This window comes from Diachasmimorpha longicaudata, chromosome 1 (genome assembly GCF_034640455.1).
Source record: "Diachasmimorpha longicaudata isolate KC_UGA_2023 chromosome 1, iyDiaLong2, whole genome shotgun sequence".
Taxonomy (NCBI): domain Eukaryota; kingdom Metazoa; phylum Arthropoda; class Insecta; order Hymenoptera; family Braconidae; genus Diachasmimorpha; species Diachasmimorpha longicaudata.
Genome location: NC_087225.1, coordinates 7815800 through 7832425, shown reverse-complemented (window position 1 = coordinate 7832425; position 16626 = coordinate 7815800). Strand labels below are relative to the sequence as shown.

At 39.1% G+C, this 16626-nt stretch overlaps 5 protein-coding genes across 8 annotated transcripts; 2 read left to right on the top strand and 3 right to left on the bottom strand.

Moving 5' to 3' along the window:
* Nucleotides 1-26: 26 nt before the first annotated feature.
* Nucleotides 27-2620, top strand: LOC135159809 (stAR-related lipid transfer protein 7, mitochondrial-like). Its single transcript, XM_064115881.1, has 3 exons — nt 27-812; nt 1075-1342; nt 1644-2620. Exons 1-3 carry the CDS (start codon nt 27-29, stop codon nt 2006-2008), a joined length of 1419 nt encoding a protein of 472 aa, XP_063971951.1. The 3' UTR covers nt 2009-2620.
* On the bottom strand, nt 2411-4902 carry LOC135159818 (DNA-directed primase/polymerase protein-like). Its single transcript, XM_064115894.1, has 3 exons — nt 4392-4902; nt 3177-3979; nt 2411-2982 (listed from the first exon to the last, which is right to left on the bottom strand). The coding sequence occupies exons 1-3, from the start codon at nt 4749-4751 to the stop codon at nt 2733-2735; spliced, it is 1413 nt and encodes a 470-aa protein (XP_063971964.1). The 5' UTR covers nt 4752-4902; the 3' UTR covers nt 2411-2732.
* Nucleotides 4903-5006: 104 nt separating this feature from the next.
* On the bottom strand, nt 5007-6609 carry LOC135159942 (uncharacterized). Its single transcript, XM_064116016.1, has 3 exons — nt 6361-6609; nt 6153-6289; nt 5007-6076 (listed from the first exon to the last, which is right to left on the bottom strand). The coding sequence occupies exons 1-3, from the start codon at nt 6410-6412 to the stop codon at nt 5393-5395; spliced, it is 873 nt and encodes a 290-aa protein (XP_063972086.1). The 5' UTR covers nt 6413-6609; the 3' UTR covers nt 5007-5392.
* Nucleotides 6610-6876: 267 nt separating this feature from the next.
* Nucleotides 6877-11674, top strand: LOC135159766 (protein MCM10 homolog). Its single transcript, XM_064115803.1, has 2 exons — nt 6877-7248; nt 7338-11674. Exon 2 carries the CDS (start codon nt 7673-7675, stop codon nt 10094-10096), a length of 2424 nt encoding a protein of 807 aa, XP_063971873.1. The 5' UTR covers nt 6877-7248; nt 7338-7672; the 3' UTR covers nt 10097-11674.
* Nucleotides 11250-16565, bottom strand: LOC135159833 (eukaryotic peptide chain release factor subunit 1). Of its 4 annotated transcripts, XR_010298463.1 has the most exons (11): nt 16405-16565; nt 15775-15982; nt 15500-15675; nt 15022-15149; nt 14807-14957; nt 14306-14626; nt 13933-14153; nt 13705-13852; nt 13348-13461; nt 12652-12668; nt 11250-12463 (listed from the first exon to the last, which is right to left on the bottom strand). XR_010298463.1 is itself a non-coding variant. In XM_064115941.1 (10 exons), the coding sequence occupies exons 2-9, from the start codon at nt 15858-15860 to the stop codon at nt 13382-13384; spliced, it is 1311 nt and encodes a 436-aa protein (XP_063972011.1). In that variant the 5' UTR covers nt 15861-15982; nt 16405-16565; the 3' UTR covers nt 11250-12463; nt 13348-13381. The 4 variants fall into 4 exon arrangements, 3 of the variants coding, with proteins under 3 accessions (XP_063972011.1, XP_063971989.1, XP_063971998.1); XM_064115941.1 differs by lacking the exon at nt 12652-12668; XM_064115919.1 differs by lacking the exons at nt 12652-12668; nt 13348-13461.
* Between the last annotated feature and the right edge of the window lie 61 nt (nt 16566-16626).

Below are 16626 nucleotides of genomic sequence, written 5' to 3'. Positions count from 1 at the left end.
AAAATCCTCGAAATAATTCATCAAAGATGAACATCTCGAGAACTCTTTTACGTCACATGAGCCCGAAGGCTCGTTGTGCTGGTAATGTAACCTACCTGACGACCTCCAGACACTACTCAGGTTACACTAATAGAATGGGTATTTGGTTGAGAGACCACAGTATCGAGGTTACGAGGGCCTGCACAAGACAATTGGAGTTCATTGTTGCTCAGAGGGTACGCAGGAGCCTCCAATTGTTTGGATTATGGACGAAGATTTGGGACGATGTGGCTCTGAAAGAGTTCCTGAGAACCTGGAGGAAGAGATTGAGGAGGAATGGGAAGGAGTTTTTGTTCAGTTCGGTTGGGGTGACGATGTTCAACTGGGAGAGGGATAGAATTGACAATCAGGAATTATATAGCTATGCCAATGAGATAGAAGCTATTCACAAGCTCAAGGAGGCGACTGTTGTTTGCGAGGATTGCCATCACAGACTGGTCGTCGATAAGGCACAACCTGATGTTGATTACTGCGATTGCAAGGAGAAGGTGGCTAAGGTGAATGGGCTTGAGTGGAAGCCCTTCATCGAGAGGAAAGACATGCTCATATGGAGGAGAGAGGAGCCAGATACTGGGGGACTTTATGCTTATAAAATCCTGGGGACTTTTTCTGATGTGTCTGCAGATGAATTCCTTAGGGTCCAGGTGGATGTCCACTACAGGAAAGAGTGGGATACCACTGCTAAGAGGCTTGAGATCATTGATACTGATCCTGAAGGTGTGACTGATGAGAACCAGAGGAGTGACGTTATCTATTGGGAGATGATTTGGCCTGTAATTACATTGTACTAATGGTTTTTCTTTGCTGGAGATCATTTAGAAAATCATTAGGAGATACGAGTGACTCTCACATCAATCAATACCTCAATTAATTCAATAATAATGTTGTTGGGAGGTGACCTCAAATGAAGATATCATGAGATGTTTTTATAGCTCAAAGCTCTTTGAAGAACATCTTTCTTAGAAAGTTCTGTCTTTTATGAAAAGTTCGATACCAAAAATTTGAACTAACAGTGCTTTAATATTTTTCTTGCAGAGACTTTTCTCCAATCGCGATTACGTTTATCAGAGACGTTGGGTTCTGGATAAAGAGAAGGGGATCGTCGTCATTGTCAGCAGGGGCATCCAGCATCCTGCTGCTCCAGACAGACCAGACACCTACAGGGTTAACTCGTATTGGTCGTACATGGTTATTAAACCCTGTAAGGATTTCAATGAACCTGGGATTGAGTTTGGGTTGACCTATTTCGAGGATCCTGGGGTCAATATACCATATACTGTGAGTTCCTGGGTCGCAATGAGTGGTGAGAATTTTTATTTTACTAATGTACGATGTTTAATTTTCAATTTTAGTTTTTTGATTAGTGTTGTTGCACTTTATTTAGAAATTATTCCTTCTGAAGTTACAAAATGATTTTTTTAATGAAAATTTAGATTTGAAGAATTAAATAATTGTGGTCGTAATTAATAGTTCTGGATGTGAATCCCAAGAGATTTTTTACAGACGAAGGAATCGAAAAAATTATATTCCTCGATATATCTTTTTATTTGTAATGAAAATGGAGTCATTCTCTTTAAACAGTGAAAATTATTATTGTCCATTAGGTTTGCCTGATTTCCTGAACAAAATGAGGCAGGCTGCGAAGGACTATAAGTACTACATAGCAAAAAATAAAAAACCAGAAGAAGTCCCCGACCTCAGCGAAGAAACTGATGCTTCAAATGGTGAAATAGTGCTCAACAGCCAACCAAACGTCGTGATAAAAGAACCAGTATCCCAAGACATGGGGATGGATCCTGCTGTAGATCCACAAATTCCCCTAAATTCCAATGAAAACATCACCAAGAGCATCGATCCTTGTGAAGTGGAAATGCAATCAACAAGTGACGCCGACGAATTATCTGAACAGATGGTTGAGAAACAGAGTAACTATTTGAGATATATTTTCCTGACCAAGCTGTTTGCATGACGATTGTACACATTTTCATCGTCTAATAATAGCACTGGCGATGAAAATAAATCAAACGTTGTGCTCTCAGGTAAAGCTGATCGGTTTACATCACCTTCTGGTGGTCAGTAGGTTTTTAGGACGCCTTGAGCGAATCATCCTAAAGAGAACTCAAATTAACCCCTGATTTTAAGACAGTGAAATAGTGAAAAATTTAGTTTTATATGATGAGGTGTTTGTTTTTGTGGAACTACCTAAAAAAGAGATCATGTAATGATCGAATGTGTATCGATTGATCTGTTGAACAGAATATTTTTCATCGTACTAGCCAAAATTTTCAATTGTTTTACAATTCGATTGATTTACTTTTAATTAACGCAGGCTTCTCACATTCTTCAATTGTAAATTTACCGAACAAACAAGTGAAATTAATTTTTCTTTATTGTCTCACCGATAAACTATTTTGTACATAAATTCGGTGTTGTATAGATGTTAATAGTAATGTTTTACATTTGTCACGCAAGAAAAAATTCCGCTGAACAATTGGTTGAAGCATCTGTATGATAAAAAAAATTGATACATAAATCTGTAAACGAAACCAACGTTTCTTTAATACATTCCATTAATAATTTATTCCATTTCATTTTTTGTATAAATATGTATAATGTCGATGACAGAGCGCTCCATCATGCGTTCGTATATAATAATTTATATATATCCAGCTCTGAGGAAATAATTTTGTTCATCATTGTTCGATACTATTATCAGACTGCATGAGGGAAAATGAGTTGTCCGAGTCAGGGAGACTCAAAAAAATATCATCATCCTCTTTGTCGAGGAGGAATGATATTTCCACTGGTAGTGGCATGGAATTTGACCTGAAGCCTGGACAGTCCTCCTCATCGTGGCATTTTTGATAATAAACTTGTTCTTTCAAGTCAACGACGAAGTAGATGTTATTGCTCTTGTGAGGTCGATTGATATTAGCACAAAATCTGTGAGAAATCAGGATAATTCATTAGATTAAAAAAATGAACAGCAAAGTTTACCACTTTTACGACTAATTGAAAACGACTTCAACAAAAAAAATTAGGCAAAGAACGTTCAGGGGTAGACCGCGATTCAAAAGGCTGAAGGAAATGAATCATTTGTCGTCTTTAATAAGCGTAAGTACGCAAGTATTATTCACCTATTTCCAATGATATCGTAGATAATAGTCTGCGAGGCCTCAAAATGAATCGCATATCTGACGTGTCCTGGCCGCACCAGTTTTCTGATGAATTTATCGATGAAAGGATATGGGGAATCAATTGTGTGTGAATTCTGACTAAAAAACCGATGGCCTTGGCTGAGTCCCCTGGGGTATTTGTCGATGTCTCTCGAGGAGTCCTGATTGAATTCTAGAAGGGTGAAGGAGCTTTTATCAGGAAAGAAAGAGACCAACGAGTCAAGGAAAATGCTCAATATTTTGTCCTTTCGTTCGACAGTTGGCTCATAATTGCACTCTGGTGCCACCTCCAGGTGTGATAATTTCCCCCATTTTGTGGCTTTGTACACTCTGAAGTGCCTGTTCTTGGTGTAGACCATGGAGTCTATGAAGATTTTCTTTTTCTTGTCAGTTGAAATGTAAAGGGACTCTAGATCCTTCAAGGGAAAGAAGCTGAGAACCTCGTGGAAGGCGGAACCGTTTGACGAGAGGTACTCCTCGATTTCCATTATTATATTTTTTATGAATCTACCCGCGTGGATGTTGTGCTTGAAGGCCACCTCCTTCGTGCAGAATATCAAATGTCTGCTGAATTTATGGCAGGTTGTTGAATCCAGGTTTAATACGTTTTTTTCCGTACACTCGAGGTGCCAGTACTTTTTCAAGAAGGCGAGGATTATTTCTAGGAGGGTTTTTGTCATCGAGGGACCATTGCTATCCGGGTTCAGCGATTTTTCGAATTCTAGGTCTAGATAGAGCCAGCATGGAGCACCTTCTGGAATTACCTGTTGATGAATCGAGGGAGGTTGTTGGATAACAATTATCATTGTGTTGCATAGTTAATGAATATAATACTTAAGGGATAAACACTTTCAGGATTGACATATAGAATTTTAGATCGAGTAGTTATGGAAAAAATAAACCAATCGATCAATCAGGGGTTATAATCCGCACCCAAAGTATATTCTAAAGCTGATGGAAACGTCCAAGAAAAAGACTGGGCATATTTTCCTCCCCAAAAATCACGGAAGTTAATCAACAGATGCTTTTTTAATTGGATAATTTAGTGCACACTAAATCAGCTAAACCAAACGTCTAAAATTCTCTGTTCGTTGAGCCAATTGAGTAGTTAAAATTGAAGTGAAACCATAATTTTCCCTGTTGATTTTTTTATAATTAATTTCATAAATCCTTCACCTCATAAGTGCACCTCTCTTCAGGTTGTTGCTTAATAAAAGAGTACCAATAGACCTCCGGATGAGCAACGACAAACATTCTGCGACCATTGTTGTGATGATCCTGATAAACAAAAGTGCAAAGTGGATCGTTCTTCGTGCTATGTTCACGAGCTACCTCAAGAGCCTCCGCTTGTTTATAATATTTTTCCCAGAATGTCGATGGTCCCAGTAAAGTCGGTTTAAAACTGCTCGCCTCCCGCAATAACAGGCGTCTCCTCTGACACTTCTGTTCGATATCCAATATCTTTTTTATATCGCTATTCCTCGAGTAAAACGTTAAAGGGTTGATCGGAGTCAATTGTCCAGTTTCTGTTGCCATTATTTCCAGTGTTTTAGGAACTGATAATTGTTATTATGGTTTATTTGTTAAGAAGCACACGATTTGGAGCTGATGTTTACATTGATACCTCCCCAATCACTGCTGCTACCCAAACATGTTGGAACGTGTTTGAAAAATTAAATAAAACGGTTGAGGTTGATTATGTAGGATAAGTCTTAAAATGTCGATAATGTAGACATGAATTTTTCTCCAGTTTTTTAAAAATAATTTTCAAACAATTTTCAAATAGTGTAATTGTTTTAAATTGTGCACGTTATTTTTATTATTGATTTTAACAATATTTGGCGATTTCTGTTCAAGAATAATTCACAATCGAATCCTAGTGAGTTGATCAAAATTATTCGTATTTCGATAGTCGGCATGAGACGTCCGCCTGTGGCACACAGAGGTCACTACTTATACTATTTATTTAAAAATTAATGAAAGACAACTGAACCATTTTAAGATCAGTACAAACCGATACAAACACACTACAAACGACACAATTAGTTCATTTCACGAAAATCAATCACTAGTCGGCTATCTACGTACGAATTATTTATTTATCAATCATCACAACATGAGAAATGAATTTGGGTGATTATTCACAATTTGGCTATTTTATTAATTCCCCATTCAGGTCATTTTTCCAGCGTAGGCAGCTCATGTTCGTATTTACTTTGGAATTGCTTCAGGTAATTGTGGTCCCATCCCATCAGCTGACTCAGCTGCTTACTCGTCAACCCGCACAACCAGCCATTCGGAAATTTCAGGACACACGATTTGCCCTCTTCCATTACCTCATCATCCTCAGCAGGTAAAGCCTCTACATCGGCTACTGGAGCTTCTACAATTTGATGGTCCTCATGAATGTTCGAGTCGGTCACCTCACGCTTTTGAGATTCATCGTCCAGGATCTTCAGGATATTGAGAGGGTGTTGCTGCTTGGCATGTGATCGATACTCTCTCTTCCTCATCATCACATCGTCTGGCCTCAATGCGTTAGAAAGAAGAGCGTGGAGGTCATCTTCAGGGTGATAGAGCCTATCAGTTATAAGTGAAGGTTGCTGGTCAGTTGTGGGCTCATCTGTCCCAGCAGCGATCTCCCTGCTCTGTAACGGCTCCTGTCCTGCCCCACCAACCTTTAATTCCACTTCCTGGGGGAGATCCACCTTAACGGGTTTGCTCTCAAGAGGCAGAACTGTCTCCCCAGAACTGGATTGCTGATGGTCGCTTTCCAAATGAGGACACAGAGGTATGGGAACACAGTTGTGGGTCGCATCTAAGGTGTAACCCGGTGCACACATGCAGCCAGGATGGAAGATCTGGAATGATGGTGTTGCTGTACTGGGAGAAAATAAAAGACGTGTTGAGAAAGAGTAAGTGTGGGGAAGATTTTACCGGAATGCAGGGTTGATAGCAAGACATGTTGTTGGACACAGGGCTCAGACATGTCCAGAAAGAATAGAATGAGTTTGGAGGACAGGATGGCGGCTCCACCTGGTCCACCTTGTCGACGTTCACATTTGGGGGGTTTGCTGCAGTAAAAAAATAACAATCACAGGCTGCAATGAACAATTATACTTGAATTAGAATCAGCAATATTCACCATTAGCACAGCTAAGGGAGACCAGTGAGGCTACGAAGATGAATCGTACCATGATGAGGTTGTTTCAACAAACACCATTACAATGGTCCCCATAATAATGCACCTGCTTTTATACATTCGAAGTTTGATCAGTCACGAGTTAAAACGTGACTTTCCACGGGAAGACCCTTCTTCAAATAAAATCACCGGAAGCTAGCTGTTATCACCAGTGGAAACATCACGATTCCTCCATTCAATATCGCAGCAATCACCTTAGCAAAGAAAACAATGACGAATAAACACGTGAATTAATTTTGAGTATGGCCAACGTTGAAATATAACTGATAACCGGGTGTCAATGTCGCTTGTCAAAACATTTCCGGGTTTAAAAATCATGAACGTTTGAGAAAGAGGAACCCAACTCTTTAATTAAATTTATCAGAAATGAATGGAATCATCTAATTGTCTTAATTCGTTTTTCATCTATCGTGGCTTTTGTTGACGATATTCTCTTAATGAAGACTGATGTAGAATATATCCAATGGTGAAATTCTGTTAATTAATAAATACTAAACTGCAAATAACATCCGGACAGTTCAGAAATATTACGCTACATTTCGTTTGAATAAATCGGTTATTTCTGATAGAGCATTTGTCAGGGTATTTACTACCTAATATTTCCAAATAAAATTTTTTATTCCGAGTTCCGTAGCTTTCAAATTCTACTGCCCGCAGAGATGTTGAAATAAAACCAGAGGAATCTGCATTATCAGCACTGTTGCTGTCACTACAAAAGAAGAAGGGGAAGAATGTATGTTTTACCGCGTAAACCACTCAGTGTGGTAGTTCGGGGCACCATGTCATTGTCAATTTGTAAATGAAATTTATCGATATTTGATTATTTCAAGTGTAAGTAGCTTCCATGAAGTGTTTTCAAAAGCCTTACCAATGTCTCCATTACTTTATTTGTCTTTCAATTCACTTTTCTATGATTTTAGTGAAGAGTACGACTGGACGAACACGAAAATCCACGTGTAATCATGCACCGACAATCTTCTAGTCAACAAGAAATAAGCCTGAACCTCTGAAGAGATTGGAGCGATGAAATGTAAGTTTCTAGACGAAGTCGAGGAATCTGTAGATAGAAAAACTCCAACACGTTTTGAACTCCTTCGACAGTCGTTCTGATTCAGGAAGAAGTGTAAGACACTTGAATACTCTCAGATGATACCTAATTCATCAATTCTCAGTTAACATCTAAACTCCAAAGTCAGTTCTCTCGGATCCTAAATTACCAGAACTGTCAATAAAGCCCTGAAGTGAGTTTACAATCATGGCAGACAGTGATTCAGATGTAGATGATGTTCTGAACAATCTCCTGGCCAACGAAGACGACCTCTCAACTCCTAGAGATTCAGGAGAACCCCTAAAAGATGGCCTCAACAAATCCCGGACTGGTAATTCCCCAGAAGAGACTTTAAAAAGCCTAAATACCCGAGTAAATAGTCAAAATTCCCAGGAAAAGGAAACCAATCATGTGAAATCATTGATCTCAGAATCTAAATCGAACAGTGATTCAGATGAAGATGACATTCTGAACAACCTCCTAGCCAACGAAGAAGATGCCGTTACCCCTGCGGGTCCCCCAAAAGTTCTCAAAGAACTAGACTACAACTTTCTGGACAAGCTCAATGAATCTCCTCCAAAAGCCCCTCCACAAAAATCCCAAACGCTCCTCTACAACGATGAGGACTCCTCAGACGACGAGGATAAAAAATACTTCGAAACTCAGAAGTACTCGGACTCTGGTAGAAGCATAAGAGACCTCTTGAAGCATCAGAGCACTCCAAAAAAAGACACTCCAAGTCCATTCGCCAAAAGAACAGGAGCAGCGCCCAAAGCATCAGCTCCACAAAGCGATGACCCCAAGAAGAAGTCAGGGACAGCCCTGACCACCTGGTTATCGAAACCTCCCGACGTCTACAGCGACCCAGTCTTCGGCCTCCGCATAGTAAAGCCCTTGATCTCCTCCAAGGAATTGAAGGAACGAATGCAGGACAGAAAGCCTATCACAGTATCCAAGATAAAGAGCTTCCTTGCCACTCAAGATCAATCCCAGGACTGGGTAATTGCTGGGGTTCTGATTCACCGTTCAACAACAAAAAAATCCCAGAATGGAAACCAATACTGCATCTGGCAGATTAGCGATTTATCCGACAAAATTCCCAGTGTCTCGTTGTTCCTTTTCAGTGGAGCGTACAAACTCTTCTGGAAGACATCCGAGGGGACAGTTGTGGGAGTCCTCAACCCCAACGTTATGGAGTCGAGGAATGACAAGGCCGAGGCAACATTGTCTATAGACAATGCCCAGAAGATCATGATACTGGGACATTCTCGTGATCTGGGAAGATGCAAATCTGTTAAGAAGAGCGGTGATCCCTGCACAAACGTCATCAACAAGAGTAGATGTGAGTACTGCATCTATCACGTGAAGCAGGAGTACAGCAAGGCATCGAGAAGGGTTGACTTACAGACTGACTCCAGCAATCGGAAGATTGGGAACTTTGGGCAGCCCCAGCAGAACCAAAGGCTTGGAGGGATGACCTCACAGGGAAATGGACTCAATCACCTGAATATGCTGGCCATTCCGGCTAAGAGAAATCATAAGATGGAGCAGAGAGACTCGGAGAGACTGGCACTGCTCAGGAAGGGGTCGAACGAGGTTCCTAAATGTCAGGAGGTGGGTAACAAACTGGGAGAATTGGAGAGGTTTGGCGCCAGCAGGGGCTGGAACAGCAGACCTGGTCTGTCTTTGTCATCGATATCGAATTTGTCGAAGGGGTCTCCAAAGGATTCTTCATCGCCAGTTGGTGCACAGAAGACTGCTTCAGTGAAGCCATCGAGTTTATCATCAATATACAACTTGTCGAAGGGATCTCCAAAGGATTCTTCAGGATCAACTGCAGGACAGAATGGTACTTTGACGAAGCCATCGGTGGTGTCCCCTAGGGCGTTACTTCCACGTCTGGGTTATGGAGTTGTTGGAGACACCATCGACTTCTCTCAGCCAATCGTTAAGAAGAGCGTCAGTTCCGCCAAGATGAGTGCGATTAAGTGGGCGAAGGAGAAGGGTGGGATCAAGTCATCGGGGAACGCCAATAAAATTCGTGAGAGCAAGGAAAAAATCGAGAACTCAGCGAAGAGAAAACGACAGGAGGCAGATGATGAAGCTAGAGAGAGGGAGAAGGACACGAAGAAGGTGTGCTCAACGTCTGATAAATTTAAGGAGCTGATGGAGATGACTTCTGCTCATGAGGATCTCATCGAGAAGTCCGATGAGAATGATAAGGAAAAGTATTTTAATAAGTTGGAGGCTAAGGAGCGAATGGAGGAGAAGATGATGACGACATTTAAAGTCGATTGCAAGGCAGTTAGGTGTCTCATCTGCAAGTACACGTCGTTCTCAGCATCGGATATTTGTAAAGAGAAGAGACATCCTTTGAGAGTAATCGAAGCTGTCAAGAACTTTTTCAAGTGCGCCGATTGTGGAAACAGAACGGTGAGTCTGGATAAACTGCCCTCGTACAGCTGCCAGAAATGCTCGGGCTCTAGGTGGCTCAGGGCTGCTATGATGGACGAGAAGAAGATCAATATTACGGATAATGTTCTGTCCATTCGAGGGGGAGAGGAGAAATTCGTAGGCGCAGATGTTAAAAATTCTAGTATCAATCTTCTTGTACCTAGTGATGATGTCTAGTTGCAAATCAAGAGGTTATTTTTGATGGGATATTTTTTAACAGGAGTTAAATTGTGAAATTTTTTGAATGAACTTGAAAAATGAAATGTTTTAAATCATGACTTGAGACAATATATCTCTTATTTATGATAAATGATAAGATATTTTTTGAATAAATAAAATTGAGGGATGGAATAATGCAAATCGTGATTATGATAAAATTACACAAGACTTATCACCTTCCATCTTCATTTTAATTTCCAAACTTGAATTAATCATTTGTTTTTCTCCATAAATCATCGGTGTATCATTGTTGGAATGTGACTGTATGTGATCACCACGACCTGTTCAATCCTCGTTTCGTAACAAGACATATAATATAATATAGAACTTCTTTAATCGTTATTTTTTCTGAAAAATATTCGAGCAGTGTCGCGACAGAAGTCGTGACTGAATTTTCGTGATTCTCGTCATTTTAAAATTCTCTTTTGACCGAAGCAGATCACTACCTGCGTACGAATTTGATATATATTTTTATCACTCACACAACCACGAATCTTCTCGATTGACGTCAAAGAGTGACAGGCATCGTCTGTTTCAATAGTTATTATTGTATCTTTTTAATTTATGTAAAAAACATGAGGCAATGTCGAGGACGCAGATTTAACTGTTTCATCACTAATCTATCATTTCATCTTTGCTGGTAGTGTACGCTCTGATAACGATGAAATTAAGCGAAAGACAATCGTTGGATAGAAAAAAAGTGATACCTAGATCCCCACAATTATATTGAAAATCTCTAAGTACAATTTTCCTAATTATTTCAGATTAATTTTTTCAAGCATATAATTTCGATAAATGAATGAAATCTCTAGGGATAATGATACAATTCTTTCGAGTTTAATTACGAGACACAAATCACACTTTTATGCATCTTGGAACCTTCCGTTATACGATATTTATTTATTAATCCCAAAGAGGTCAGTTTTTTTTCCACATTCGTTTTTTGCAATCCATGCATTTCAAAACAACAGATTCTAGCAATATTTGATTTTTATGGGGTCAAGTTTGGACTTTTAATTTCCAGTTATTTAATGATCGTGAGAGAAATAATTGTCAGAGATGACCCATTTGGGATTAAAACCATTCAAGAACAAATAAGAAAAACAAATAATGAAGAACAACAATATTTCTTTTCACCAATTGCACATCGTCATTACCACAATTAAATAATTATGTTGTACAGCTCTTGTTATCGTCAAACACCTCTCGAACTCTGTCAATATGTCCCCGAATTAATACGTAAACGTCCTGAGAAGATACGTGTTTTTTTTTTAATTCCAAAAAACACTTCAAGAATTTTCGTCGTTTTCCCGTGTTGAATTTATTTAATGTACAGTGTTCACTCACTTCCTGGTGCTCCTAACTGGCAACAATGTTTCATTTGAGTTGTTTATTTTGTTTTTCTTTATGATTAATGTAGGCAGGTATTCAAGCTGGCTTAATTAAGTGTCACAGTCTTCGAGTTGCCCATAAAAATCCATTCGAATATTTATTTATTGCTTCGATTCCAATTATCATAAACTGGAGAAAACTTCGTCGATTTATTGTGGATTTCATTTTGACGTCTCACACTGATATCATTCACACGATGATCCTCACACAGACTCACTTTTATGTCAATTTCTCAACAGAAAAAAAAGTCCGTTTTCCATTCAATGTTCTGAATTCTTCTCGCTTATAAATTTTTCTAATTTGCAATCTGACCACTCTGCGTGGAAAATTTTGTGTTATCTTCTATCAGTATGAATTTTCTATTACAATTGTGTACCGTGATGAACCGATTTATGGAGGGGAAAAATACAGCTTCTCTCGGAGGACAAAATCTTCGATCAACCATAGATTTTCATTTCCATAATTTAGGCGAGAGGGAGTCAAACCAATCGTTTTTAATCGTTAATATCTCCTAATTGGCTGAATAAAATTCGATTTTTTTTCTCATTTCGAATATATTATTGCAGTCCTCAAAGTGACGCGAATTCGTAAAAATCCCGTCGTCGGGACCAGATATATTAACGATCAAAGATGAAGAGATTCAACTCCCTCTTTCCATGAGATTTTTCGTTCACGTGTAATGCATGTGTGGTGTAATCTCTTTATTATTCCTCTTCTCTTGTTTAGACTCTTATTTATTTGTTTTAAAATGTTTTCGGCCCTTTCAATTATCAATATAATATTAATCCTGAAGCCACAATGACTGTTCATTCTTCAATTAATTCACCAAATAACTCTCAACTCAGTTATCTTAATAATCGTCCAAATCGAAGTTCCCGATTTCGATATCATCCAACTGCATACTTTGAAAGTCGACTTTGTATCGTAAAATACCTGAAATAAAAAATAAAAATCCCAAATAAATGCCTACATTCAACACCTCATAGATCAAAATATTGAACTGATAAAATAATAACTCTAATTGTTCATTTTCCCAGGGAATATCGAAGGAAGAACGCTAGGACCTCTCAATTCGTAAATAATAAATCAACTCATTAATGAGAGTGAAGCATCTACTATACCTTTCCCAGTGTGCGAGCTAATAAAAAAGTTGAGAAATTTAATGTTAGTATTTTGAAAAAAATTTGGATAATCTTCTTTAATGTCTACTGAGACACACAACAGACTTTATTATCTACCTAGACTCGACCATCAGGGCTCGTGACTAAATTATTCTCGAACTAATGAGTATTAAATTATTCTCATTGAACCCCTGATGGTCAATTTAGCTCACACAGGTATAGCATGCCATTAATCAACTACAATTCGTAAAAACTACGATTCATCAAAAAGTCTCCTTAAACTCAATCATGCATAAATCGAAATAACAGAAAAATGTCCAGTCTCTGGAATAAATTCAATGAAGATGAATTGTTTAACAAAATATCACCAGTGAGATAAATCAAAATAACGAGTGATGATTCATGCCTATGAAACGTCAAATAAAATAACAAATAGTGAATACATATTTTGAAATAAATTCGCAGAGCGAAGAAGTATCCCTCTCGAGACGATGAAAAATAAATGCTGAAGATTCAATGGAGAACAAACGTACAAGAATCAAATCGATCTATTCGAGAACTAAAATGATAAAATGAACATCAACAGTGTTCATATTTTGTGAAGAAAATATGGCTTTACGAAATAATTTCAATTAAAAAAAAAAGGTAATTGAAATTAATGAATAAAAGCACGCAAGAAGGATTAAACCAATCTACCTGGATTGAACATATTTATTTCCCCTGATGATATTTAATAATCATCGAGGTCAACGTCATCGAGAGGCTCGTCAGCCTGCAGTGACTGGAAATCGACTTTGTAGCGCAGTATTCCTATACAATTACAATAGACGCTAGACCATTAATAATTCAGCCTTTCGTTTTGTTCGAGAAGAATAAGAAATTTTCAATGCATTTCCAGTGTCATTGGTGTACCAGAAACTCCAGAATATTTTTAATTCCATCGTATTTCATATTCTATCATATTTATTCCATCGTATTTCATATTCTATCATATTTAGGGGGCTCACGAGTTCATAATATTATTTAATGACATTTTTATCGGACATAACTCACCTCCAATGCCACCAAAACCTCTGACGAACTGTGATCCTTCCTGGGATTTATCCGTTATAATTTCTAGAGTTGCTCCGAAGCTCTTGTAGTTGTTCGCAAGCCATTCTAACAGGGGCTGGCACTCTACTAATTCTAACTCGACGCCACTCTGTAAAGACAGAGATATTAATGGGTGAAATGAATAGGCAAAAAATTTACAAAATGATGCATTAATCATTTTTAACGAACCTCTTTATCTGTGAAGTGGGTCTTATCTTTCTCTTGTTCTGGAGTGAGGTGCAGCACCTTCTCTTCACCATTCGTGTGATTCTTGAGGACGTACCGTTGAATGTCGAGATTCTCCCAACAGATGAGGGTCTCTACACTGCCTAATTCTAACGCTCTCAGGGTATCCTCAACGCCAAAACAATATTTACCTGTGTCCTGAGATATTTCATCAAAGTAACGTCCTGAAAAAGTCGTGTTTCCATTGAATTATTAATATCCTCCTCTGTATAGCCACATAAAATCGATAAAGTTTAGCAAAACAAAATTTCTACAAAATTAATCGGACAATTGTGAAAATTTGTGAATAATTGAGAGAGAATACAAGGTTAATTACCAATAAGTTTCTTTTCTTGAATGAACTTGACATTCTGCAGGGACTCAGCAGCAAGTTCAATAGCCTGATTAAAACCATTCTCTCCCCCATAGGACACATCCACGAGTTTAATGACTTTCGCTTGCAATCTGGGATCAAACATGTCAGATTGACTGAGTTCGGTCTTAAAGTCTGCACTACCAGCCAGAATAAGGCCCGCAATGTTGGGTTTGTCATTGGTGATGTAGAGTTGGGTGGCTACCTCAGCTACTTTTCGAACATAATTGTGTCTCTTCTCCATACGCAATCGAGCGAAACGAAGGGCTGACTGACCTCCTCTTCCTGCACGTGAGGAGTGACGAATATCGTGAGAAAATTTTTTTTTGTTTCTTTCAAGATATCAAGGAATAAGTTTCAGACCGTGCGTTATCAATCTCTTTGACTCCAAATTATAATTCAACTCATTAATAAAAGAGCCTGTGCCATTGAAAATCCCCAACAATCATTCAAGAGAATAATTACCGTGCTTCTTGGGAAGATCAACAGTGAATTTGTGAAGGACCTCCCTCGTATTTCCTTGGAGAGTACCAAACAGGGCGCCATTACCATCCATAACGATAAATCCAAACTTGTTGTCGTCGGCTAGTAGGGCCGTGAGGGCTTCCGTATGGAACTAAAGACACACCACATTAGCAATAATTCGGAAGCCAATCGTCCATTAGATCTTATAAACTCACCTTGTTGTCGCACAAGTAGAGGGAAGTATTGATGGGCTTGAAGGGTTCAAAGTCAATGTTAACTTTCTTCTCCTTACCCTCCTCAGTGACAATTGTTCCACAGTATATCACCAGACCATTTGGGGGTACTGTAAAAGTATCAGTCCATCACCACTCCGAACTTTAATCGACAAATCAATTTTACCCCTCAATTCATTACTCAACATTCATGATAAAAAGAGAATTCATGGAAAGGAAATTTAAATGAGATTTTCGACTTTGCTGCCAAAAATAAGTAGGTCATGAGTAAGTGCAACACTTTTGTTTAATTTTCGATATCTGTGGATTGATAATTAATTTTTATCACATTTTGAATGTTCCCTTTAATTCATGATTAACAAAATTATCAAAAAACGATCAATTGTGTACTCATTTCTTTTCAAGTAATTGTCCACCTCCTCCATAAACCCCAATCAACCTCTGATACTCAAATTTATACCTTTGGTGTACAGTTTAAGTCGATGCTGTACCGAAGTAATGGCCCCCAGTACCGACAATCTATTTACACGTGATTTAATATTGGAAGCTGTACCAAACTCATCAGCCAACATTTTACTGACTCTCGATATCTGATCCTTGGGGGGAATGATAAGTGAAATCATGCTCGTGCCATTTCTATGGAGAAAAAATGCCATTAGTTCTCCCCCAAATCACCATATGGACAAAATATGAAACACGTTTTGACTTTTCTCGGAATTGAATGGATGCACTCACCCCCTGGCCATCTCCAGACTCTTAATGAGTTTCTTGATCTTCCAGATCTCGACATTGCGATCGGCGGAGGTCTCCTCGTTGGACATTTCGGCGCGTGGTGAGTCGCGTGGTTATATTCAAGCCTAACCAACCTGTCCCCCTTTAGGTTTTCTCCTGAGTTTTCACCACTCGTCCGTTGCTTTTCAATTTCCTTGGTATTTCCTTCTCACTGGAAATAAAGGCAAACTGATGCTGAGAATGGAGAAACTACAAATGCCTCGAAGAATTGAAAACAAATGTATGGAAAGCAGGAGCACTGATCATCGGTGAAATCCGAGCGTATCCAGTTTATACCGGATTATGTCAGTGAGGCATGCCCCTCTCACTCTACAAGTACATTGCCATTCACAACTGTCTCACTCCTGCACTCATTTTAAGGCCATCCACTGCGGATATTCCGGATTGTGGTAAGAGGGCATTTTCAGGGTGAGTGAAAACCTCGTGGACGGAGGGAAAATGTTCCCCCCCAAATTCAACGGAACATTTTCCAGTGGAGATGGGGGCTCTGATTTTTCATAGTTTCTCGGTTAATTGGCATTTTTTGGGATCTTTTGGGTTAACTGAGGAAGCGGAATCTTATTATTGACTTACATTCTCGCCGCGCCTCGGCTTCCTCGCTCTCGTTCTACCTGATTGACGACGGCGTGGACCCCGATGCGGGCGATTATGGACGATATTTGATACGTGACACTCTGAGACACCACGGATTACGGTATGCACACGTCGGCCATGCGAGAAATCAAGTGGAATGCCGAGGGGTGAAGGGACAGTTTGGAGATAACTTCAAGGCATTAAGGCCTCTGCACAATAAGC

Coding starts and splice junctions, on each gene's coding strand:
- LOC135159818 (XM_064115894.1), bottom strand. CDS start 4,751: ATGGCAACAGAAACTGGACAATTGACTCCGATCAACCCTTTAACGTTT. Junction 3,980..4,391: donor AAGAGAGGTGCACTTATGAG/GTGAAGGATTTA, acceptor ATTCATCAACAG/GTAATTCCAGAAGGTGCTCC. Junction 2,983..3,176: donor TACGATATCATTGGAAATAG/GTGAATAATACT, acceptor GATTTCTCACAG/ATTTTGTGCTAATATCAATC.
- LOC135159833 (XM_064115919.1), bottom strand. CDS start 15,860: ATGTCCAACGAGGAGACCTCCGCCGATCGCAATGTCGAGATCTGGAAG. Junction 15,676..15,774: donor AGTCTGGAGATGGCCAGGGG/GTGAGTGCATCC, acceptor TTTTCTCCATAG/AAATGGCACGAGCATGATTT. Junction 14,627..14,806: donor TGATCTTCCCAAGAAGCACG/GTAATTATTCTC, acceptor CCTCACGTGCAG/GAAGAGGAGGTCAGTCAGCC.
- LOC135159766 (XM_064115803.1), top strand. CDS start 7,673: ATGGCAGACAGTGATTCAGATGTAGATGATGTTCTGAACAATCTCCTG.
- LOC135159809 (XM_064115881.1), top strand. CDS start 27: ATGAACATCTCGAGAACTCTTTTACGTCACATGAGCCCGAAGGCTCGT. Junction 813..1,074: donor ATTGGGAGATGATTTGGCCT/GTAATTACATTG, acceptor TTTTTCTTGCAG/AGACTTTTCTCCAATCGCGA. Junction 1,343..1,643: donor TTCCTGGGTCGCAATGAGTG/GTGAGAATTTTT, acceptor ATTGTCCATTAG/GTTTGCCTGATTTCCTGAAC.
- LOC135159942 (XM_064116016.1), bottom strand. CDS start 6,412: ATGGTACGATTCATCTTCGTAGCCTCACTGGTCTCCCTTAGCTGTGCT. Junction 6,290..6,360: donor CTCCCTTAGCTGTGCTAATG/GTGAATATTGCT, acceptor TTTTTACTGCAG/CAAACCCCCCAAATGTGAAC. Junction 6,077..6,152: donor GCTATCAACCCTGCATTCCG/GTAAAATCTTCC, acceptor CCATCATTCCAG/ATCTTCCATCCTGGCTGCAT.